General features: G+C 48.4%; 1 protein-coding gene across 5 annotated transcripts in view; it reads right to left on the minus strand.

Moving 5' to 3' along the window:
• The window catches only part of OTOF (otoferlin), an 89903-nt gene extending 69567 nt beyond the window's left edge, over positions 1-20336 (minus strand). For 3 of the 5 annotated variants that reach the window (XM_060186704.1, XM_060186702.1, XM_060186703.1), the window contains exons 1-2: positions 20088-20335; positions 732-790 (exon numbers count right to left, since the gene is read on the minus strand). In XM_060186704.1, coding sequence (XP_060042687.1) covers positions 732-790; positions 20088-20166 — 138 coding nt within the window. In that variant the 5' untranslated portion in view covers positions 20167-20335. Of the gene's footprint in view, positions 1-731; positions 791-20087 lie in introns of all 5 variants that reach the window. The other 2 variants (XM_060186706.1, XM_060186705.1) reach the window with 1 other exon arrangement.
• Between the last annotated feature and the right edge of the window lie 3625 nt (positions 20337-23961).

Genomic DNA, 23961 nt, shown 5'->3' on the forward strand with positions numbered 1-23961 from the left:
CTCCCCACCTGCAGGGGAGTCGCTTCACAGGCGGTGAAGCAGGTCTGCAGGTGTCTATCTTTCTCTCCTCCTCTCTGTCTTCCCCTCCTTTCTCCATTTCTCTCTGTCCTATCCAACAACGACAACAATAATAATAACTACAACAATAAAACAACAAGGGCAACAAAAGGGAATAAATAAATAAAATAAATATAAAAAAAATTTATATAAAAAAAAAACAACCCTGTAGGGACTTGTATTTTCACATAAAGGAAAGGAAAGACTTAACAAAACTGGAAAACACAGGATTAAGGGCTTTTAGGCAAGAGGGAGGGACAGTCAGTAGATCCTGGCCAAGCAGGAGAAGACAGTTTCAATGTCTAGGGCCCCCAAGGGGCTGGCAACCACCGCACATGAGAAATTTCTGCTGAGCAGTCAGGAAAAGCCAGCTCTGTCAATAGGGAAGGAAGGCTGAGGACAAGGAGTGGTGATTTACTGAACAGGAGCAAACTGTTCAGTGTCACAACAGCAGACAGCAAAGGGCCCCTACTGGACCAGTAAGAAAGAGAGGCAGAAAAAAAAAAAAAAGAAAGAAAGATAGGCAGTGTAGAAAAGGGTGTGGGGGTGGAGATCCACAGGCACAGCTGGTGACAGTATAGACCTGACAGTGCCGAGTATAGAGACCCAGTGATTCCAGAGCCAGGCCTGCGTCCAGGGCAGGGTCCCACCCTGGGGGGCTCAGGGTTTCCTACCTCGTCAAAGTCGGCCAGGTCCTCACAGTTCTCCAGCACCCGGGAGTAGAAGGACTGTCCTGCGGGGAGAGGAGGTATTAACCACAGACTCCAGCACCACGACCCTGTGCCAGTCCCCCACCCCACCATGGGGGCACCTCAGAGCCTGGCCGGGCTCAGAGGGCAGAGCGCACACCTTCCATGGGAGCGGCCTTGGACTTGGTTGCTGGCACCATGTGGTGGGGTGACACCATAGGCAGAGCAAAGGGGTGCTGCATGGCTGTTGGGGGTGTATCGATTTTATCCCTGTCTCTCATAAAAGTAAGAACTGGGGGGCTGAAACAATAGCTCAGTTGGGTAGTGTGCTGCTTTGTCACCATGTTCATGACCTCCCCTCAATGGAGAAAGCTTTGCTGCTGTGGTCTCTCTCTCTCTCTCTCTCTCTCTCTCTCTCTCTCTCTCACTCTCTTTCACTCTCTGCCTCTTTGTCTCTGTTTCTAGCTATCTGGGGAAAAAAAACTCATCCTGGAGCAGTGAAGTCCGAGAATGACAAAAAAAAAAAAAAAAAAAAAAAAGAATTGGGTCAGAAAAGTGGTTCACAGTAAAGTGCTTATGCAGAACCCTGGGTTTGACCCCAGACACTGAATAAAAAGAAATAACTAGGCCAGGGGGCTGGCGCAGTGTTGGAGCACAGTGCTGGCATGCCCAAGAGCCCAGGGCCCATTCCTGGCACTACATGTGCCAGCCTGAGCAGTGCTCTGCTCACACATCTTTAAAAAGAAATAAACTGGGGAGTCAGGCGGTAGCACAGCAGGGTTAAGCACAGGTGGTGCAAAGCGCAAGGAATGGCCACAGGATCCCGGTTCGAGCCCCTGTTTCCCCACCTGCAGGGAGTCGCTTCACAAATGGTGAAGCAGGTCTGCAGGTGTCTATCTTTCTCTCCCTCTCTCTGTATTCCCCTCCTCTCTCCATTTCTCTCTGTCCTATCCAACAACGACGATATCAATAACAACAATAAAACAACAAGGCAACAAAAGGGAATACATAAATATATATATAAAAAGAAAGAAACTGGGACCAGACAGTGGTGCACCCTATAAAGCACACATGTTACCATGTGCAGGGACCTGGGTTCAAGCTCCCAGTCCCCACCTGTGGGAAGAAAGCTTCACAAATGGTGAAGCAGCTCTGCAGGTGTCTCTTTTTCTCTGTCTCTGCCTCCCACTCCCCTCTCAACTTCTCTCTGTCTCTAGAAAAATAAGTAAAAATTGAAAGAGAGAAGGGTGAGGAGAAGGAGGATGAATCACTGGCCCTCCTGCTCAGGCAGGCAGGTCACAGGCCACAACTCCACTCCCTGGGAGGGGGAGGGGTCCTCTAAAGGCCCCGCAGAGGGATAGCGAGGTGGCCTCCTCCATGAATGCCTTTCTTGCCCCCTGTGTGTTTCCTCAGCTCCTCTGCTCTGCTCTGGCCTGAGGGGGACCCTGAGCAGAAACTGGAGGTGGCCATCCCCTTCTGTGGCCATGTCTGCAGCCAGACCCAGGGGCTCCTGCCCCAGCCAAGACCCCAGAACAGCCCGTCATGCCCAGGCCTTTCTCCTATATACAGCAGGCCCTTCCTTGCCTTCCATGTGTTGGTTTGTTTTCCATCAGCCTGGCTGGAGGGGAGGCCTGAGTGCCGTCTCTCCTTCTATGCTTGCCCACTCCTTCTCCACACTCAAGTGACAGAAATAATTACGCTCTCGAAGTCCCCCAGCCTCACACTCACACCACCCACAGCTGGCCTAGCTCAGCTGGTCAGAACTTGCTCAGGTTGTGGGCATGGGCGGGTATGGCTCAGGCTGCTCACTGCCTGAAGCCACTTCCTGAGAGACTTGAGGTGAAGGACTGGGTCAGGTGTGCTCCCATCCCACCAGTTCAACCCCTGACTCTGAGGCAGGATTCAGAAAACAGCTACAGAGAAGGAAGGAGAAAGACCAGTGTTTTTAGAGGGAGGAAGGTTGTAATTCTATGAGGAGAAATGCAGGGATAGGATGAGTTAAAGCTTCTTCTTATTTAGGATTAATTTATAAGCATTTGTCAATGTGACACCAAAAAAGAAAAGGAAAAAAAAAAGATATAAAGAGAAAGAAAAGCCATCATGTATAATAGGCTCTTTACAATAACTGCCTCCCCTGATTATCCTGTGAATAGACAAAGCTCTTCTAGCATTAAAGAAGGTTCTCTCTGGACGCAGGGGAATGAGCTTTCTAAAGCAACAGACTTCATCTTTTTTCTTTTTAATTTTTATTGAATATATTCAAGTTGAAAGTTTTTTTTCAGTGACCACACTTTTGTGATTGGAAGGAAAATGCTTTTAACCCCCCCACTAATCTAAACCAGCAGACTCTAACAGGCTTGTTCAGGACACAGCTTGGTGCTATTCTGAGGATTAGTTTGGCTTGTCACTGCTGAGCGGAACTGAGACCCAGGAGACAATTGGTGGGGACAGGGAGTGGACTATGCCATCCTATCCACCCCCCAAAAAATCCCAGGAGAACTGGTATGATTAGGGCATGCCTGGGGTTGATGTCAGGGGAAGGATGGTGTGAAGTGTGTGTGTGTGTGTGTGTGTGTGTGTGTGTGTGTGTGTAGGGATTTCCAAGATGATAAGAAAGAGGCAATAAAGCAGACTTGATACAGAGCTTAGACGCAAAGTAGACAGATGGGAAAGAAAGACATTTTAGCGCTAACGAGAGACAAAGCAAAGCAAAACCAAAACTCCTCAGCAATGAGCCCCAAGGCAGCCCAAGGAGAATGGTGAGGAGAATGAGGCGGGGCCTGGGCTTCTAGTAATTTTCCCCGCAGGTAACACAGTCAGCTGAGCAGCACACAGCAGGGCCTGCTGTGCTCAGTAATCAGAAGACTCTTCCCCCTGTGGCATCTGACTGCCCTCCCAGAGCCACCTGGCTGTGAGAAGGGGGTGGAGGCAGAGGTGGGCAGGCCTACTGAGAGGAAAAGGTAGAGATGCTGTCCACCATGGTGTCAGTCCGCCCTCCACAGGCACGAGGCCTCCATCTCAGGCAGCCATATCAGACAGGACACAAAATCAGCCACTGCAGAAGCATGTACATGGGGGCCCAGTTTGCAAAGGCAGTAAAACAGCATTGCTTTAGTCCCCAGGGGATTTAAATGTGCTGAATCTAGTCAAGCAGAGCAGGCTCAAATCTAACTCTGGATACTTTAAGAAAGGGCTTACAGAAACCAATCCAGTAAACTGCAGAGAAACAGTGGAGGGCAACTTACTAAGAAACCGGACCTGTGGAAAGCCGCCATATGGGAGGGTTTGGACAAACAGTGGCAGGGCTCATATGAGTGACCCTTCCTGGTCATCAGGACAGGGCCCGGGGGCTGTTGCTATCATTTCCCAGGGGCTGGTGGGGGCTCCCAACCCCAGTTCTCTCTCAACTTTACTGCCACTTCACACCTGTCTTTGCTGGCATTTCAGCTCTGTGGTAAGTGGCTCCCAGACAAAACCCTTTAGAATCTGAAGTAGCCAGTCTTCGTTCTTGTGACAGAGGAGACAGAGGAGAGAGAGAGGAGACAGGAGGAGGTTTGTGAGAAAGCAACAGCCTGTTCACTGTGGGGGCGGGGCGGGGGGGGAGGGGATTTGGAAGAGAAAGCAAGAAGGAGGGAGGGAGAGAGGTCAGGCAGGAAAGTGAACATTTTCCTGATGATGGAGGGAAAGATGGAAAGCTGCCCCTTCCGTGGATGGTGGAGCAGTGCTGTGGTGTCTCTGCTGTTCCTTCTCTCTTTCCTTACCCCTCTTTTACACAAAACATTTTTAAAAAGAATTAATTGGGTCTAGGAGATTGCTCAGGGTGTCCTGTATCCAAGAAGTGTGGGTTCACCCCCTGACACTATTTTCTTCCCTTCTTTTGCCCTTCCTTCCTTCCTTCCTTCCTTCCTTCCTTCCTTCCTTCCTTCCTTCCTCTTTTTCTTTCTCTTTCTTAACTCCCTTCCTCTCCTTCTCTTTCCTTCTTTCTTTCTTTCTTCCTTTCTTTCTTTCCTTCTTTCTTATTTCTTTTCTTCTTTTCACTGGAGGACTTGTCAGCTCTGACTTCTGGTGGTACCTGGGACTGAATATGAAACCCTGGAGCTTCAGGTGTGAGAATTTTTTGCATAAAGATGTTGCTACCTCCCACTCCAACTCTGCACTAAAAAAACAAAATATGAGAGAGGGGAAAGAGGTAAAGTTAAGAAGTGTTATCCTCCAGGTGTGTGTGTGTGTGTGTGTGTGTTTAAGATCTTTTATTGAGCTAGTTTGAAATCTGTTACCAAATGACCTGCATTTCTTTGAAGGATAGCTATGGGATGTTTTTGTTCATATGTGTAAACATGGTCCTGGAACATGATGGTGGAGGAAGATCTAGGTGGGGGGTTAGAGTGTTGCCAACTACTGCATTTTACTATTAATTGTAAGCCATTAATCCCTCCCCCATAAATAAATAAATAAATAACTGAGACACAGATTTGTGAAGAGAAAAAAGAGTAGTCAAACTGACTTTTTGAGAGCTATGATGGTTATCCTTGGTGGAGAGCAGAGGGTGGGACTGAGGTTGGGCACAGAACTGTGGTTGTGAGTGCAGTGTGGAATTATACCCATCTCATCTTATGATCCAGTTCACCATAATTAAATCACTAATAAAAAATAAATTTGAGGGACAGGATAACGGCATGCTCAGTTGAGTGCACATGGCACCATTCTCAAGGAGCAAGGGTTCAAGTCCCTAGCGCCCACTATCGGAGGTGGGCAGAAGGAACCTCACAAGTGCTGAAACAGTGCTGTGGGCATCTCTCTTCCCTGCTCCCTTTCTATTTCCACCTTCCATCTCAGTTTCTCTTGGTCTCTATCCAATAAGTGAATACATAAAATATTTTTTAAAATAAAAATAATTTTAGGGGTCTCCTCTTAGGAAGCATCTGCCCCCCCCCTTCCTGGAAGACCTAACAGGAAGGAAGAGGTGCTGGGACAACCCTCAGGGTGGCCGTGGCTTTGTCCAGGGCCCCAGCACACAGCCATCTGGCTCCTTTCTTCATAAGCAGAGAAGCAGAACACAGCTTCATGCGAGATTTTGTTCTGTCACTTGATTCCCAGAGTGCTTTCTAGAATCAGTGGGCCCTCCCCATCTGTGGGATGTGGGGTCCCTGGTTAGGGGGTGCCTTGGCAAGCAGCCTACCCCTCTGCAAAGCTGTGCTGCCCCCAGCCCACTCCCCTCTGCTCCCCACAGCCGCCCCACTGCTTAACTCTCCCCAGTTCAGATCAGCCTGTTCCTCTGGGGAGGCCAGCTCCTCCCACGGAGCAGGAAGGGGTCCAGCATCCCTGCCTGTGGGAAACAGGTCAAGCCCCAAGCAGGTTTGCTGCCTGCTGTTGCAGTTGGGGGTACTGGGAGTGACGGCAGGACTGGCTGCCCAACCCCTCAGGGAGGCAAGGTCTTCATCTGTAAACTGGGGATAGTCACCCTGGACCAGATATATTCCGGAGCCTCTGTGAGGACCAGCAAGAGGTATTCTGGGAAAGTCTTCATGAAGTCAGCTCCAAACACAAGGAGCCACGGGGTCCAGCACCCACTGACTGGATGGATGCCATTAAAGAAATGGACTTCCTCTCTCTTTCTCTCTCTCCCTCTCTCTGCCTTGTGCATGTGCTATACCAGTGAGTGGCCTTCCTTAGTCCAATTCAGAAAATTCTATGCAGAGAAAGAGGTTGTGGGAGAGGGAGAAAGAGACTGAGATCTTAGCACTGCTCCACCTTTCATGGAGCCCCCTTGGTGCTGTCCATGGTGCTCCCCTGTAGTGCTGGGGCTGGAACCCAGGACGTCACACATGTGCAGTGTGGCTCTATCCACTGGGCTACCTCATTGGGAGCTTCTCCTGGCCTCGGTTTCCTCACCCACACAATGGAGGAAGCGATAGTGCTTCTCTGCCTCCTGCTAAGGGGCCCGTCTTCCCGCTTGACATTTATGATTTTTGTGTGAAAGCCGTCTCCTCTGTCATGAATCAAACTGGGTAGCTTATTCTTAGTAGTTTATAATCAGGAGCAATTTTCCTCCTCCTCTTATATAATACCTGTCATGGTTAAGGTATTTTAGACACGATTAGCTCTTTTTTTAACCTGGCAAGATTACATTCATGGATCTGAAGTGAGCAGCAAACTCAATGAGTTTTGAGGAATGCATGGACTTGCGTACTCACCCCACAGTCTGGAACATTCTACATCCTTATGCTGGTCCCTCCACCCCACTTACCATAGGTAATTATAGGTAACCATAGGTAATTATAGGTAGCCACAGGTAAATCATAGGTAACATAGGTAGACACACAGCCACAGGTAACATAGATAGACACAGAGTTATAGGTAACATAGGTAGACACACAGCCACAGGTAACATAGGTAGACACATAGCTACAGGTAACATAGGTAGACACACAGCCATAGGTAACATAGGTAGACACACAGCCATAGGTAACATAGGTAGACACAGAGCCATAGGTAACATAGGTAGACACACAGCCACAGGTAACTTAGGTAGACACAGCCACAGGTAACATAGGTAGACACACAGCCATAGGTAACATAGGTAGACACACAGCCATCGGTAGCATAGGTAGACACAGAGCCATCGGTAACATAGGTAGACACACAGCCATAGGTAACATAGGTAGACACAGCCACAGGTAACATAGGTAGACACAGAGCCATAGGTAACATAGGTAGACACACAGCCATCGGTAACATAGGTAGACACACAGCCACAGGTAACATAGGTAGATACAGAGTCATAGGTAACATAGGTAGATACACAGCCATAGGTAGCATAGGTAGACACAGAGTCATAGGTAACATAGGTAGACACACAGCCACAGGTAACATAGGTAGACACACAGCCATAGGTAACATAGATAGACACAGAGTCATAGGTAACATAGGTAGACACACAGCCACAGGTAACATAGGTAGACACACAGCCACAGGTAACATAGGTAGATACAGAGTCATAGGTAACATAGGTAGATACACAGCCACAGGTAACATAGGTAGACACAGAGTCATAGGTAACATAGGTAGACACACAGCCACAGGTAACATAGGTAGACACACAGCCATAGGTAACATGGGTAGACACATAGCCACAGGTAACATAGGTAGACACAGAGCCATCGGTAACATAGGTAGATACACAGCCATAGGTAACATAGGTAGACACAGAGCCATCAGTAACATGGGTAGACACACAGCCACAGGTAACATAGGTAGACACACAGCCATAAGTAACATAGGTAGACACAGAGTCATAGGTAACATAGACACACAGCCATAGGTAACATAGGTAGACACACAGCCATAGGTAACATAGATAGACACACAGCCACAGGTAACATAGGTAGACACACAGCCATAGATAACATAGGTAGACACACAGCCATAGGTAACATAGGTAGCCCGAGCTTGCCCCTATAGTTAGTTACCACTCTGGTATCTATCCCCAAAGATTAGCTCTGCCTCTGTTAAACTCTGTATAAGTGACAGAACACAGGATACATTTGGTGTGTGTCTGGCTTCTGTCAGTCCATGTGATGCATCTGTGATTCTCCACCATGTTGTGGCATCTTTCTGTGACTGACTCATTTGAAATCTTGACTAATAATCTGTGTGATGAATGAATCTACTACGACCTCTTGATCCAGCCTCCTGTTGACATTTTGGGGGATGCTTTGAACATTTTACCACTGTGAGAAAAGTTGCTATAGGCATTCTTGAAAAGTAGTTTTGGCTGACAGACTTCATTTCTCTTGGGGGAATAGTCAAGCTTGTGATATCTGGGGCCAAATGGAGGAGTATGTGGAACTTTACAAGAGGCTGATAGACATTTTGGGGATGATCCTGGTTCACACTCCCTTCAGCAGTGTCAGGCAAAAGCGCCAGGTGTCCCACAGCCTCTCCGATACTTAGTTACTTATTGCCAAAATTCCACATTTGAGCTCATTTGGAACAGTATCTCATTCTTGGTTTGATTTCTCATTCTTTTTTTAAAAAAAATAATCATTTATTCCTTTCTGTTGCCCTTGTTGTTTTATTGTTGTAGTTATTATTGTTGTTATTGATGTCATCATTGTTGGATAGGACAGAGAGAAATGGAGAGAGGAGGGGAAGACAGAGAGGGGAAGAGAAAGATAGACACCTGCAGACCTGCTTCACCGCCTGTGAAGCGACTCCGCTGCAGAGCAGGGTCGCCAACTGGGATTCTTCCTCTGGTCCTTGTGCTTTGCGCCAACTATGCTTAACCCCACTGCGCTACCATCAGACTCCCTGATTTTTCATTCATATAAGAACCAGTGACTGAGAGGAAGATGTTTTACTGGTCATTGGCACACTTTTTTTTCTTTTCTTTTTTTTTTTTTTTAGCAATTGTTTGTCTCTTCCCTATTTTAAAGATTTGATTATTAATAGCTGTGATCTGTAAATGTCTTTCTTTTAACAACAATAAAAGATGTAAATTAAAAAAAAAGATATGAGGGATTGGGCGGTAGCGCAATGGGTTAAGTGCACATGTCGCGAAACGCAAAGACCTTTGTAGGCATCCTGGTTTGAGCCCCCCAGCTCCCCACCTGCAGGGGGGTTTCTTCACAAGTGGTGAGGCAAATCTGCGTATGTCTTTCTCTCCCCTCCTCTGTTTTCCCCTGCTTTCTCCATTTCTCTCCATCCTATCCAACAACAGTGACATCAATAACAACAATAATAATAACCACAACAACAATAAAACAACAAGGGCAACCAAAGGGAAAAAAGTAGCCTCCAGGAGCAGTGGATTCATGGTGCAGGCACCGAGCCTCAGCGATAACCCTGGAAGCAAAAAAAAAAAAAAAATTGTTTGAGATTTGTAGAGGTCTTTTATGTAGTCTGGCTACAAGTTCTTAAATGTATTGTGAATATTTTTTTTATCTGACACTTTCTCAGATCTTTCAAGATATTTTTTATGAATAGGAGTTTTTATTTTTATTTTTAATTTATTTTCCCTTTAGTTGCCATAAAAAGTTGGTTTTTTAATTGTTGTTGTAGTTATTATTGTTGTTATTGATGTTGTTGTTAGATAGGACAGAGAGAAATGGAGAGAGGAGGAGAAGACAGAGAGGGGGAGAGAAAGATAGACATCTGCAGACCTGCTTCACCCCCTGTGAAGCGACTCCCCTGCAGGTGGGAAGCCGGGGGCTTGAACTGGGATTCTTTCTCTGATCCTTGCGCTTCATACCACTTGCGCTTAACCTGCTGCACTACAGCCCGACTTCCAGGAGTTTTTATTTTTAAAGAAATTTGTTTCATCATTTTTATGAAACCCATTTAATTTTAAAAGTATGCCTAATCCAAGAATAAGACAAATATATTCTGTATTTTCCCTTATAAACATAGATTTTTTGGCTTTATTTATGATCTATCTTGAAATAAATTTTGAGGGTGGTATGAGGTAGAAATGTTAGATTTATTTTTTTTCATAGAGGTATCTAGTTCTAGATATCTAGCATCCTGCCTGAAAAATCAATCTTCTGTGTGTAAATTCTCTTTCTGGCACTTGGTTCTGTTCCACTGATCTAATGTGGCAACTTTTTGGCCAGTGACATGCTGTCTTGTTTCCTTATTAGTTAATAAGACTTGAATTCATGTCATGTGACTCTTCCTACTTTTCCTTCCATTTTATTTTTTAAAGTAATTTTTATTTTATTCCTCCCATTTAGACTAGCTTTGGCTAGTCTAAACCTTTGCATGCCCATATACATTTAAAAATAATTCTCAGTTTCTGCAAAACAACTGATTGTGACTTTATTGGGACTGTGTTGCCTTAAAGTCAATTTGTGGCAATTGACATTTTAATAATTTGAAACTCCCAATCTATGAACAATATTTTAAATTATAATACAGTTTATTTTATTTCTCCCAACATTTTTTTTCTTTAAGATAAAGACCTTTCATATCTTTGATAAAATGCTTTAAAATATTTTAGGATTTTACATTTTTGTAAGTTTAAAATTTTTTTAATTTAAACTTTAAACATTTAAAGTTTAATTACTTTAAATTTAATTTTCTGAGTATTTTTAGAGAATTATATATATTGTATCAGATGTGTACATTGAAGCTTGCTAAGTTTATTCATGAATTGTGGTGTCTTTTTTAATTTTCTTGTAGATCCTTTGGGACTTTCTTCAAAACCTCTCAGGGTTTTTGCAGAGAAAAGACAATTTTATTTAGTTCCTTTGATCTGTATAAGTAATTTTTCATGTCTTATTGCACTGGCTAGAACTCCAGTGCAAAGTTAAATAGAAGTGGTGAGAGTGTTTATCTTTGTCTTGCTCATAATTATTTACAAGTTATTGTGGAAAAAGATAGACATAAATTGAAAGGTAAAGGAGGGGTGTGGGAGAGAGAGAGAAAGAGAGAGAGAGAGGCGGAGAGAGAGAGAGAGGGAGAGAGAACTGCAGCACTACTTCACCTTTTAAAAAATATTTTTTAATTTATTTTCCCTTTTGTTGCTCTTGTTGTTTTTTATTGTTGTTGTAGTTACTATTGTTGTTGTTATTTATGTCGTCATTGTTGGATAGGACAGAGAGAAATGGAGAGAGGAGGGGAAGACAAGAGGGGGTGAGAAAGACAGACACCTGCAGACCTGCTTCACCACCTGTGAAGGGACTCCCCTGCAGGTGGGGAGCCAGGGGCTCGAACTGGGATCCTTACACAGGCCCTTGGGCTTCGCGCCACATGGGCACTACTTCACCTTTTATGAAGCTTCCCCCTGAAGGTGGGAACAGGGGCTTGAGTTTGTGAGATCCTCACACTCAGTCTATAAGATGCCACCACCCAGCCCCTTTGCTCGTCATCTTAATGTTCAATATTTCAGGGTTAAGCATGCTATTAGCTGGAAATTTTTCATACTTGTCTTTTTGTAGATTAAAAATGTTCTTCTCATTCCAAGTTTTCTGTGAACTCTTATCATCAGTGACTACTAGATCTGGCCAAATGCTTTTTCTGTACCTGTTAGATAGTCATCTTTTTTTTTTCCCTCCCTCCTTAATTTTGTTAACATGTTAACATGGGAACACTTTGATTTCCCAGTTTGAAACTAACTTTGCATTCCTCGCTTGCTATCATGTGTGATTCCTTTCACATATTGCTACTCGACTGACTAACATTTTGTTGAGAATCCTTACTTTTATTTTCATGGGGAAACATGGGCTCTAATTTTCCTTTTGAGTAAGGTGTTTATCAGGTTTTGGTAACACAATGAGCTACCAACTGTTCTCCTTTCTGCATTTTCTAAAAGCAAGTGCAAATTCAGTATTATTTCTTCCTTAAAGGTTTTCTAAAATTCACCAATGATATTATCTAGACCTGAAGCAATCTCTCTCTCTCTTTCCTTCCTCCCTCCCTCCATTCCTTCTTTCTTTCCTTCCCTCATTCCTTTCTTTCTCTTTCTTTCATTCTCTTTTTCTTCTTCTTTTTAAAAAATATGGTGCTGGAGATCAAACCCGGGGTCTCAGATATATTTGTACATGTGCATCGTCACTGAGATATCTCCCCAGCTCCTTTCCTTTTAATTTTATTTATTTATTTATTTTCAATTTGTTTATTATCTTCATTGGATAGAGACAGCCAGAAACTGAGAAGGTAGGGGGACATAGGAAGGGGAAGAAAGAGAGAGAAAGAGAAAGAGAGAGAGAAAGAGAGAGAGAGAGCTGAAGCCCTGCTTCACCATTTGCAAAGCTTTCCCCCTGTAGGTGGGGGGTTGGGGGCTTGAACCTGGGGCCTTGCACACTGTAACACATGCACTCACCAGATGTGCCACCACTGGGCCTCATTTTCTTCTACTTTTAGGAGGAAAAGTAGAGGTAAGTAGGTAGACACACAGAAACATACGTACATATATAGATGGAGCATAAAGTATTGCTCCACTCTCTGGAGCTCTCCTTTGCTGCTGCTCCCATGTGGTGCCAGGGCCAAACCTCACATACAAGAGGCAGGTTTTCTGCTGCTGAGCTACCTCCCCGACCCTAGAATTTTCTTTATGCCAGTTTATCATCATCATCAATGTCATGGTTACAAATTCGACTTCTTTTTTATTTTTTTATAATCTTTATTTATTTATTGGATAAAAACATCCTGAAATCAAGAGGGATGGAAGTGATAGAGAAGGAGAGACAGAGACACCTGCAGCCCTGCTTCACCACTTGCAAAGCTTTCCCCCTGCAGGTGGGGACTGGGGGCTTGAACCTGAGTCCTTGAGCACTGTAACATGTGTGCTCAACCAGGCGCACTATTACTTGGCCCCTAAATTTGACTTCTTCACTAGTTCCTGGACTCTTCGTATTTTCCATTTCCTTTTGGGTCAGTTTTGGTAAGTTGATTTTCAAGGGGTTTGACAGTCTCATCTGAGTTGGAGAACCTTGTTGAGGTAAACCTGTTCATAATATTCCCTATTTTCCTTTCAATGGGACATGTCCTCTTTCATTCCGAGTGTTGGTGATTTGTAGTACCTTACATTTTACCTTTATTATTATTATTTTTAGTGAAATTTTGGCTTTGCTGGTTTCCTCTTTTGCTTGTGTGGCTTCATTGTCTTTTATTTATTGTACTAGGAATTAACTTTTCCCAGGTTATATTTTTATTTATTGAAATATTATTCACAGATCGCAAAGATTCACCCATGTTAGTTCTGCACTTAATGCTATTTTTTAGTATATTCACAAGGTCATGGAATCATCATTGTTGGTTCCAAAACATTTTCCACCACCCAAAAAGAAATTCCACACTCATCAGTCCATTCTGATTCTCTCTTTCTAGCTCCTGGAAACCACCACTCTACTTCCTGTCACTGTGGATTTGTCTAATCTGAATACTTAGCCCAAATGGAATCACTAGATATGTGGTATTTTGTGTTTGACCAGTGACATCTAGCATTATGATTTCAAGATGAGTTTAATTTGTTCTGATTTCGTTAGATTCTTAAGGAATAAACTCTAGATGATTGATTTAAATGCTTTGATATTTATGTGTGTATGTACATTTTTGGTCATTACTGAGGTTTCACTGTTCCAGGTAGACATTTTCAGGTATAAAGACAGATACATAGGAAGAGAGAAGATACCACAGAACCAGAGTCCCCTCAGTGCTGTGGGGGCCAGGCTCAAACCTGGGTCATGCCCATGACAAAGCAGTCACACTATCTAAGTAAGCTATAAATGTTGGTATGTTACATTTTCACTATCCTTCAGTTGGAAAGACTTCATAAGTTCTCTTTTGTTTTCTTCATTGACCACGAGTTATTTGTAGTGATGCTGGTGAATTTTCAAAAGTTGTTTTTCTAAATATGTCTTATTCTGACTAGTTTCTAAATGAGTGTCACTGTAGTCAGAGAACATACTTCGCAAGATGATGCTGTTCTGAAATGTACTGAGACTTGCTGATTACCCAGTATGTCTCATGTGCATTTAAGAAGCATGTATATATTTTTCAGTTTTGAGGTACAATATTCTAGAAGAAACAGGTCAGGGTGGTTGATGGTGACCCAATCTCTGACCCCTCTCACTTTCTTGTTTAATTGTTTGTGATTCTTTTTTACAATAACACCCCCCAGAACACACAGACACACACACACACTGAGAGAGAGAGAGAAAGACATATTCACTATTACAATGACAAGTAGAGTGGAGAAATTCAGTTGAGAAAGAGTTATTCAAGAAAGCAGCAGTTTTGGAAGTCTCTTAACTAGTTTTGGAAGTCTCTTAACTCTCCAAAACCCACCAGCAGCTCCCCCACAGGAGACTGGTCCTTTCCTCTCTCTAGTTCTCAGACACACAAGGACCCAGTCACCGCTAGCCCTGTACTTTCCACACATTTTACTGAAACATCATTTCTACTCTATCCGTTTACTTCCTCTTCTCCTCTCTTATTAACAAGAGACATTCAGGTGTGGGTTAAGTGTTCACCTGGAGGCCAGTATGGGACAGGGATTATAAACCCCAACTCCCACCCATAATTGCTTCCAGATACTTACTTGAACCCGAAGTTTGCTGTGTAACTGACTCATAGCTATGGCTCCCCCTTTCAGACTGAGGCACTGTAGCACAGAAAACATGGGACTTTGTCTCGAACTTAGCACACAGTACCAACCTCACACTTAGTAATCGTGGACCCTAGGTTCCCCCATTTACGATGACAGATGGCAGAGTGTGTGGTCCCAGTGACCCACAGGTTATATGCACAGCCTCAACTCTGTGGAAGACACTGGGACCAGAAGAAGACATGATGGAAAGCGGACCCCTGACATTTCCAGAAGGGGATAAAATAGTATTCAAACTGTAGTCCTGAGCTGACTCTAGATTTTGGCATACAAAGAAAAAGCTACGGGGCTGGCTGGTGGTGCACCTGGTTGAGTGCACATATTGCAATGCACAAAGACCTGGGTTCAAGCCCCCAGTCCCCATCAGCAGGAGGAAAGCTTTGCAAGTGGTGAAGCAGGTCTGCAGGTGTCTCTCTGTCTCTCTCCCTCTCTCTGTCCCCCTTCTTCTCAATTTCTGCCTGTCTCTACCCAATAAATAAGGACAATAAAATATTTTTAAAAAGAAAAAACTGTCAAATGAAAACTGACCTCTAACTAGGACGATAAACACTTCTGCTTTGGAGGGCGATGGAGCCAGGGTCTAGGGTGAGCCATTCCAGACAGGAAGCAGACAGGGCTGCAGGTGCAAACGATCACAAGGGTCTTGGGAGGACTTTCTGCAACTTGGGCTGGAGCAGGGGCAACAGACTGGCTCCTGTGTCTAACTGAGCAGCCACTTGGGCAGTGTCCCTCTCTGTCACTTATGTTTCTGATCCTGAGATGGCCTGGAATGACCAGTCAGATGTCTGCACTGGAAGGACCCAGGAGAGACCACTCTGGTTTCTTCACCCATCTTCTCCAGGTCTAGCAGAATGTTAGGCCTCAGCAAGTGAAGAGTTCAGAGAACTGTCCCCTAAATCCTTGTGTCTACGTGGGGGTTTCCAGGGTACAGTCTACTTTATTCCTATCTATCTCTCTAGAAGGTTGCAGCTTACAGAGTCTTGGGCTAATGAGCAGAATTCCTACATCGGCACAGCACTTTACAATTTGTAAAAGCCGTAAAAACAGGCCCAGGAAGTAGAGCTGTGGAAGAATCTGAACTGCTGAGCATGAGACCTGATTCCATCCCCTGCACCACGAGTGGCGGAGGGATGCTCTGGCTCTCTCTTCCCCTGCCCTTTCACCAGTGAATAAATGGATCTTTAAGAACTGTTAAAGATGATACACTGAAAAATGTCTTTTGGCTTCATCACTTTCATCACTCATCTGGCCCCAAAGCAGCCTAGGAAGCATTCAGTCCTGATGGTAATGGACTCCCCAATATCTGGGCCCAACCACTCTGGGGGGGTGCACTTTCACTAGGGGACCCACAGCCCCATTCTCAGCTCAGCACGGTAATGTCTGGGCTCCAGCACCCCAACCTGGCCCAGCCCCAGCACAGCTCCCCCAAACCCAGCATATCCCCACTGCCAGACACATGGCCTTGCAGAGGTTGGGTTCCCTCAAGAGGGCCACCCTCAGTCCCTGCCATGCCCACCCTCCCAGCTGCTCCTGCACCTCACTTCCCACAAAGCCTGGCTCTTCCTGGAGGGGGTTTCTTGGCCTCTTGCTGCCTTTGGGGGGCATCCATTGAAAACAGAGAGACTTATGGTATGTCTGTCCTTCCCTCAGGGGTAGGGACTGTGTTAGGGTCACTTAATGCTGTCACCTCAGTGCCTAGAACAGCACCTGACACATGACTGACAAATGTCACCCCTGGGTGAATGACAGAGTCCAGTGGCTACACACTTGGTTTACAAAACACAGTGAAGCATCACTTTTAATGAAGTGGAAAAATAAAATCTATGATCTCAAGGGTACAATTAGACATTTGATCACTAACTCAATATTTAATGGCATTGATGCTGAGACCGGCAGATACCCTGTCAAGTAGAGCACACACCATGTGCCAGGCCCTTAGTCTTAGCCCCCTGGCGTGACCTGAGAGAACCACAGACAGCACTGGGCAGCTCCAGAGACAGGCATCCTAAGCTTCCCTCCCTCCTCTCTCTCAAAAACAAACAAAAAAAGAGTGTCCAGCCATGAAGCCTGGAAGACCGTTCTGTGGTATCCTGTGTACGAGAGCAGCTCTGGTCTCTCTTTAACAAGAAGCTGCATGGGAGGCGCTGAGGGCCCCTTAGCGAGTCTCCCTGCTGCTGATTGTGCTTGAGACTGTCCACTAGCAATAGGAGGGGTCTAGGCCGGCGTGGTGGTGCACCTCACAGAATGCACATGCTACATGCACAAGGGCCTGGGTTCAAGCCCCTGATCTCCACTTGTAGGGGGGAAGCTTCTAGAGTGGTGGAGCAGTGCTGCAGATGTCTCTCTTTCTCTCACACTCTCTATCTCCCCCTTCTCTATTGATTTCTGTCTATATCCAATACTTAATTTTAAAAAGGAGGAGGAGGAATGTCCCCCCCCAGCGACCAGATGAGGTGCTGCAGCTGTCAGTGCATGGGTAAGGTCATCTCAATCCCATGGTCCTGGGGGCCACACCCACAGTTCCTCCGGGCACTCCACAGAGTTTTCTCATCAGACAAGGGGAGCCTGGGCTTTCTGGTGGGAGGAGGAATGCTCTCCACTGAGACTTCAGGCAGAGAAGGCCCCCCCCTGGGCTGAGGGTACTGTGCGTGCTGTAAAGAGGGGGTGGGTGCAACCTAGGGGGGTAACAGCAGCAGAGGCACAGAGCTGTCTGTTAAGGGGACCCCTCTATCTGCCCACTTCCCAGAGGATGATGCACACATGCTCAGCAGGGGTCACCCCATTCCTATCCCCATGAACCTTTGCTGAGTGGGAGTCTGATGTGGTCTCTGCAAACCAAGAGTGGGGGACCTAGGACAGCCCCTTCCCTTCCCTTCCAGGTGCACACCCCCAGCTGGCCCAGCTCTGTCCTAGTCTCTTTGCCCACGGCTTCCTGGGCCCCACTCACCACTGCCCTGTGCAGACAGGCCCTCCTCATGTGATGCTTCCCAGTCCTCCTGGGACGCCCCCACCTCCTCCCAAGTTTTTTCACACCCCTCCTTCATCTCCATGTGGGCAGAGGGACAGCCAGGCAGCTTATTCAAGGGCCACTTCAAATCTCTCTCCTCCCTGTTTCTTCTCTTCCTTTCCTTCTTTTCTTCCTCTATTTTCTCCTCTCCTTCCTCCGTTTCTTCCACTTTATCTTCTTCTCCCTTCTGCTCTTCTTCCTTCCCTTTTCCTCTTCTTCATCCTCTCCTACTCTTCATCCTCCACCTCATTCTCTTCTTTCTCTTCCTCCTCCCCTTCTTCTCCTCTTCCTCACCCCGGGCCCCTAGCCTCTCTGTCAAAGCAGCAAATTGAGTGAATACGGACTGAGACCAGGGCCAGCTTCAGAGTGGCCTAGTCAAGGGCCAGTAATGACACACCCAGTTGATGCACATTACCACACGCAAGCTCAAGTCGCCTTCTGCAGGCACAGAGGAGATCGAGTCAACCTCCTTCCCACAGCGCACTGAGTCTCACCTCCCCTGTGGCATATCTGCCTGCCTAGCAGGAGCTGTGCTTGCTAAGAGATGCCTCAGAACATTCTAGAATGGGTCAGCTCCCTGTGTGACCATTAATGCTGGTCTTTGGGGGTGTCTCTAGCCACCAGCTGCTGGCTGGGCCATGGCTGGATGTGATGAAAAGCTCTCTCCCTGCAGACCTGCTCAGCCTGCCCAGTCCTGCTGCACCCAGATTTGCCCACTCAGCCCAGAGAGCCTGGGCTACAAGCTGAGGCTGAGGCTGGAGGCTGGGTGAGGCTGGAGGGGTCTCCTGGCTCACTCCAGAAGGCCAGGAGACAGAGGTTTTCCCAGTGGGTGGGGGTCACAGCTTCCTCCCTTCTCTGCATGTAGGCGGGGCCTCTCCTTCTGGGGGGACCCTTGGCTACAGCTGCACAGCTCAGCACCCAGGCAGGGCTGTGGGGAGGCCAGTGGCAGGTGGGTGCCATGGGCAGCAACAGACAGCTACTCTCTCACTCCTGCTAGCTCCTGGCACACAGGCCAAGGTGTCCACCACCCAGAACCTCCTGCCCACAGTGAGTCCAGCCTAGGGGTTGATGTGGGCACCCCGGCTGCCGGGGGTTCTGGGACAGGCCCCCTCCCTTGTGACACAGAGAGAGCAGGCTGTGCTCCCCACTCAGGTGGGCTCAGCAGCTCCACACCTGCTTCCTGCCCCCTACTTTGGGAAGAGGGTCTCATGTGATGATGCTGAGGAGGAGGAGGACCCTGTGAAGGCAGCCAGGTAGAGGGGTACTGGCCCTACCTGTTCCCTCCTCAAACCTTGGAGGGCTGCCCACTATGGTGGGGTGAAAGCTCTATGTCCCCACCCCACCCCACCCCCAGCTCCTGCACTTTCTCTGGGCTCCAGCTGCTGGGAGTCCTCATTGCTCCCCTTTCCAGCCCTCACTCCCAGCCTTGGGCATCCTATCCTCACCTGCCCCTTGCTGTTGCCCCTGGTGTTCTGAGGGGGCCACCTCCTCCTGGAAGTCAGTCTTTCCTGACCACCGCATCCCTGTCCTGGCTGAGGGTTCTGCCTCTGTAGCTTGTACACTGTGCTTGTCCTCCTTCTTCTTCTCCTCCTCCTCCTCCTCCTCCTCCTCCTCACGCCACACACCTGTCTGCCCACCAGATGTGGGCTCCTTGGGGACAAGGCCTCAATCTTGCCCCCCCCCCCAGCCTGGGCACAGAGATAAGAGAAAATGGTGACTGGAGGCAAGAATGGCAAGTGGGGGGCAGGACCTAGTGGGGCTCCCACATCCTTGTGGGCAGACAGATCTAGGGGGAGACAACAGGATCTCCAATGTGCCAGGGCCCAGCTCATCCCAGGCGACCTGGTTCCAGGGGAAGGGGGGTGGCTCTAGGTTGCAAACCCCACCCCCACCTGGTGCCCACCTGCAGGAGGGAGGGGGAAGGAGAAGGGGTGCAAGAAATCTGGGCTGAACCCCTGGGCCTGAGCTTCCCCTGAGCCGACACACAAGCAGGAGAGCTTGCACCCCAGGGTGCCTGCACAAATAACAGGGGACACAGACAGGCATATAGCACTCTAATTGTCCTAAGAAATCACAAATGCCAGTGAGACCAGCTCTGGGGACCTCCCATGCAGCGCCCCGCAGCCCCCCAGCCCCCCAGCCCTGACAGAACTTTTCCCACCCCTCACCCTGCCCGGCCCAGGCCAGCCCTGAGCTGGGGTCCCCCCTCCCACAGGGGCGCCCCTACCTCGGAAAGTCACTTTGGCGATGCGGTCGCCCCTGCCCCGCAACTGGGAGACCGTCTTGAGGTGCACGAGCAGGGCCATGCTGGCGGGGACCCCGGCAGGAGCAGGTCTGGGAGCCCAGCGCACACGCCTCTCGCTGCCCGGGTGCCAGGCAACCCCGCGCCACCCGCACTCACTCCGCGCCCCGGCCCCCCTGCGCGTGTGTGTGGCGGGGTGAGAGGTGCTGGGGTGGGCGGACCGCTCGGGTTTCTCTCCTCAGCTCGCCCAGAAAGCCCGGCCCAGCTCTGGGGCCTTCTCCCAGCCCCAGCAAGCCCCGCCTCTCCCAGCAGCCGCTGCCGCCCACAGGAGGGCTCTTCACCCCTCAGGAGTGGGCAGATGATCGTGGGCATGACTGTGGGAGAGGTGGGAGAGGGGCTGGGGCAGCCCTAAAAACAGGGAAGAAAGAGCGTAATCCTCTGCATGCACCAGATGCTGGACTGTTGTGTCATCTTTGGGGGTATCCCGGAACCCCCCTCCCTCCTCCCACGCGCAAAGCCAAGTTGGCCACGGGGCTCGGAGGTGGGGGGCTGGCTGTTCTGGGGGGTATTACACTAGAAATCCCAGCCCAGGGTCCACCAGCTAAGAGCACACTGCTAGGAGGCTCAGCGGGGCTGTGACCCTTCCCTGGGAGTAGGAAGCCGAAGAGAGGGAAGAGTGCCTCCCCATGGCAGTCATGGAGAAGGTGTCCCCAAGAGACAGGTCCTGTCCCCCAACGAAGGGTAGAGTGAAGCTTGGTTGAGGGGAGCACTGGCGCTAGGCTGGAGGTTTCTGGCTGGTGCTGTCTGGCTGTTAAGACCCCCAAGCAAGCCCTGGTGGAGGGGGCTCAGAGACTGGTCACCCGCTAGGACGGGGGTTGGGGGGAGGTCAGCTGGGAAGTTTGAGTGGTATTTTTAAACACCAGTGAAGAACTGACTTCCTTCATTCCTGCAAAATACTCTAGGAGGATCTGAGAAGGGACCCTGGAAACCAGAATCCCAAGCCTGGGGCCTTTGCTGGTCAGAGGCACCGCATCCCCTCAGTTGTTCACTAGGTGGAGCTACCCTCTTTGCCTCCTTCCAGAAGCTTCTTTGGCCCATTGATCTATTCTCTATGTTCCATCTCCTGCTTCTTCTTTCCTTCTACCATTCCTGTTCTCCTTTCTCACTTTTCTAAAAAAAATTTTTATACTTATTTATTTATTCCCTTTTGTTGCTCTTGTTTTATTGTTGTAGTTATTCTTGTTGTTGTTATTGATGTCGTGTTGTTGGATAGGACAGAGAGAAATGGAGAGAGGAGGGGAAGACAGAGAGGGGGAGAGAAAGACAGACACCTGCAGACCTGCTTCACCGCCTGTGAAGCGAGTCCCCTGCAGGTGGGGAGCCGGGGGCTCGAACTGCGATCCTTATGCCAGTCCTTGCACTTTGTGCCATGTGGGCTTAACCCACTGTGCTACCGCCCAACTCCCTCCTCACTTTTATCCAGTCTTGTTGAAGACTATTTTCAAAGCGACTATTTAACATTTAGAAATATTTTATTTTATTTTTTAAAGATATATTCCTTATTTTAAATAGAGACAGAAAGAAGTTGAGAGGAGAGGAGAGAGAGACACCTGCAGCCCTGCTTCACCAGATGTAAAGCTTCCCTTCCGAAGCTGGAGACTGGGGGCTTGAACCCTGGTCCTTGAGTACCATAATGTGCACTCTCAACCTGGTGTGCCACCACCAACACCCTATTTATTTTATTTTAATGAGAGAGAGACAGAGAGGGATAACAGAGCTCGGCTCAGCTCGGGCTTATAGTGGTGTTGGGGATTGAACCCTGGACTTCAGCATCTTAGGCATGAGAGTCTTTTGCAGAACCTTTATGCGGTCTCATGAGCCCTATTTAACATTTTTAAAATACTGAAAATTTAAATACAAGTTATTTTAAATTTAAAAAATATCTTTAATACATCCTTTTAAAATGTTATCTTATTTTGTTCTGAAGCTTCACACCTATGTGATCCCACAGCTCTCAGTAGATTCTTTTTTCTTTTAATTTCAGATAGCATGGGGGAGAGAGGAGATACACCTCGCCACTCATGAAGCTTCTCCTAGTGCTGTACATGGTGCTCCCATGTGCCACCAGGGGCTCAAATCCAGGTCCTTGCACTCGGCAAAGAGTGTGCTCTCCCACGTAAGCCATCTCCGGCCTTGGTGTGTCCTTCAAAAGTATGAAATGCTCCATCCAGAGGTCTTCCGTCAGGTGGTCTGCACTTGCAAAGCTGGGTGGTGTCCCAAAGGGAAAAAGTCTCCCTACGTTTGGTGAGGCTGCCGGTAAGCCTGCAAGCCTGCACCTCACCTACTCAGGCTCATGGACAGGCCTTGCCAACCCCAGCTTCCATATCTTAGGGATGGTAGCAGCCGCACCCTGCCAGCAGCCCTGAACTGAACCAGGAGAAACCTAAGCCAGATTCACTGTTGATCTTCCACTCTCTGTTAGTCACTTCTGAGAACTCTAAAGTGATTCAGTGAACCTGCCTGGAACTCCTAGAGCCAGAGGCTGAAGACTTGGAGAGCGGGAGGACCCCCGCACTGGACTGCAGGCAGAAGAGACAGGTGACTAGAACACACACAGGGTGGTGTTGGGGGGTGGGTAGGCAGCCAGAAGTCCTGGTGGGGAGGCAGTGGGCCTTTGGAGCCCTTCTGGGAGAAAGTCACACCTGAACAGACAGCTGTCCCTTTACAACTTTTCCTTATCTTTTTCTTACATTGTAGCCCATGTTCTGGATTCTGGAGAATCTAGAAATGAACATTCTGTGGCCTGGGAGGTGGCTGAGCAGGCAGAGTGCTTGAGGCCCTGGGCTTGATTCCCCAGCACTGCAGATGCTGGTGCGGTGCTCAATTCTACAAATGCAGACACAGATCAATTTTTAGAAATAAACATTTATGGACTGACACCATCTTGAACACCCACACACCTTTTATCCCCATCTACACCCCTTCTTTTATCGACAGTTCGTTTCCCTCCATGCCTCAGTGTCCCTGCTTTTTGTACCTCTAGGAGACCCATTGCTTCCCCTTCCCCCGCCCCTCATTGCTGTCAGCCATAGAAAGGCGAGGGAGGGTTCTGGCTGCCCCGGGACCCCACCAGCTGGGCGTTGTCGTCACAGCTGCCACCCACAGAACCATTCACCGGATGCAGTGAGACTGGGAGGGCCAGAGCAAACTGTGGCGTGGGGTCCAAGTCACAAAGATAGCCTGTCAAGCTATCACCACACCCTCACCCCCCAGGACTGTCCCAGCCCCGCCCTGCGCACCGCCCAGCTGGGGAGAACCCGGATGTGGGAGAGACAGGCGTCCCCCTGCAGGAGGGGCCTCCAGGTGCAAACTCGCCCTGGGTGGGTCGTCTCCCACTCCGTGCCCCCTCCCCCAAGTGTGAAATCAGGACAAATACAATTCACACGCTCGGAACTAAAGACACAGATGCCCCTTGGGGACCTGGGGCGCGTGGGCGGCGGAGAGGAGGGGCGCAGGGACCTTGGGGAGCTGGGGCACTTGTAGGGCTTTGGAGAGCTTTGGCTCCTGGGGTCTCTGCGGTCACCGAGGCTTCTGCTCCTGTGTCCCCTCCGGAGCCGGGCCACATGAGGGGTGCTGCGTGGACAGAGGGTCACTCAGGGCACCCTGGCACCGGCCAGCCAGTGTGAGGCCGGGGCAGCCCTTTCACGAGGCAGAAAGTGGGGGGCGGAGGCGACTTTCAGAGGCACACGGGAGAGCGCACCGAGCCGTGACCCCTCCACCCCGCGTGTCCCGCGGGGCCACTCCAGCCAGGGCTGGCGGGGGGGGGGGGTGGTGAGCCCCCCAGGGCGGAGCCTGGACG

Source organism: Erinaceus europaeus, chromosome 3 (genome assembly GCF_950295315.1).
Source record: "Erinaceus europaeus chromosome 3, mEriEur2.1, whole genome shotgun sequence".
In the NCBI taxonomy this organism is placed as follows: Eukaryota; Metazoa; Chordata; class Mammalia; order Eulipotyphla; family Erinaceidae; genus Erinaceus; species Erinaceus europaeus.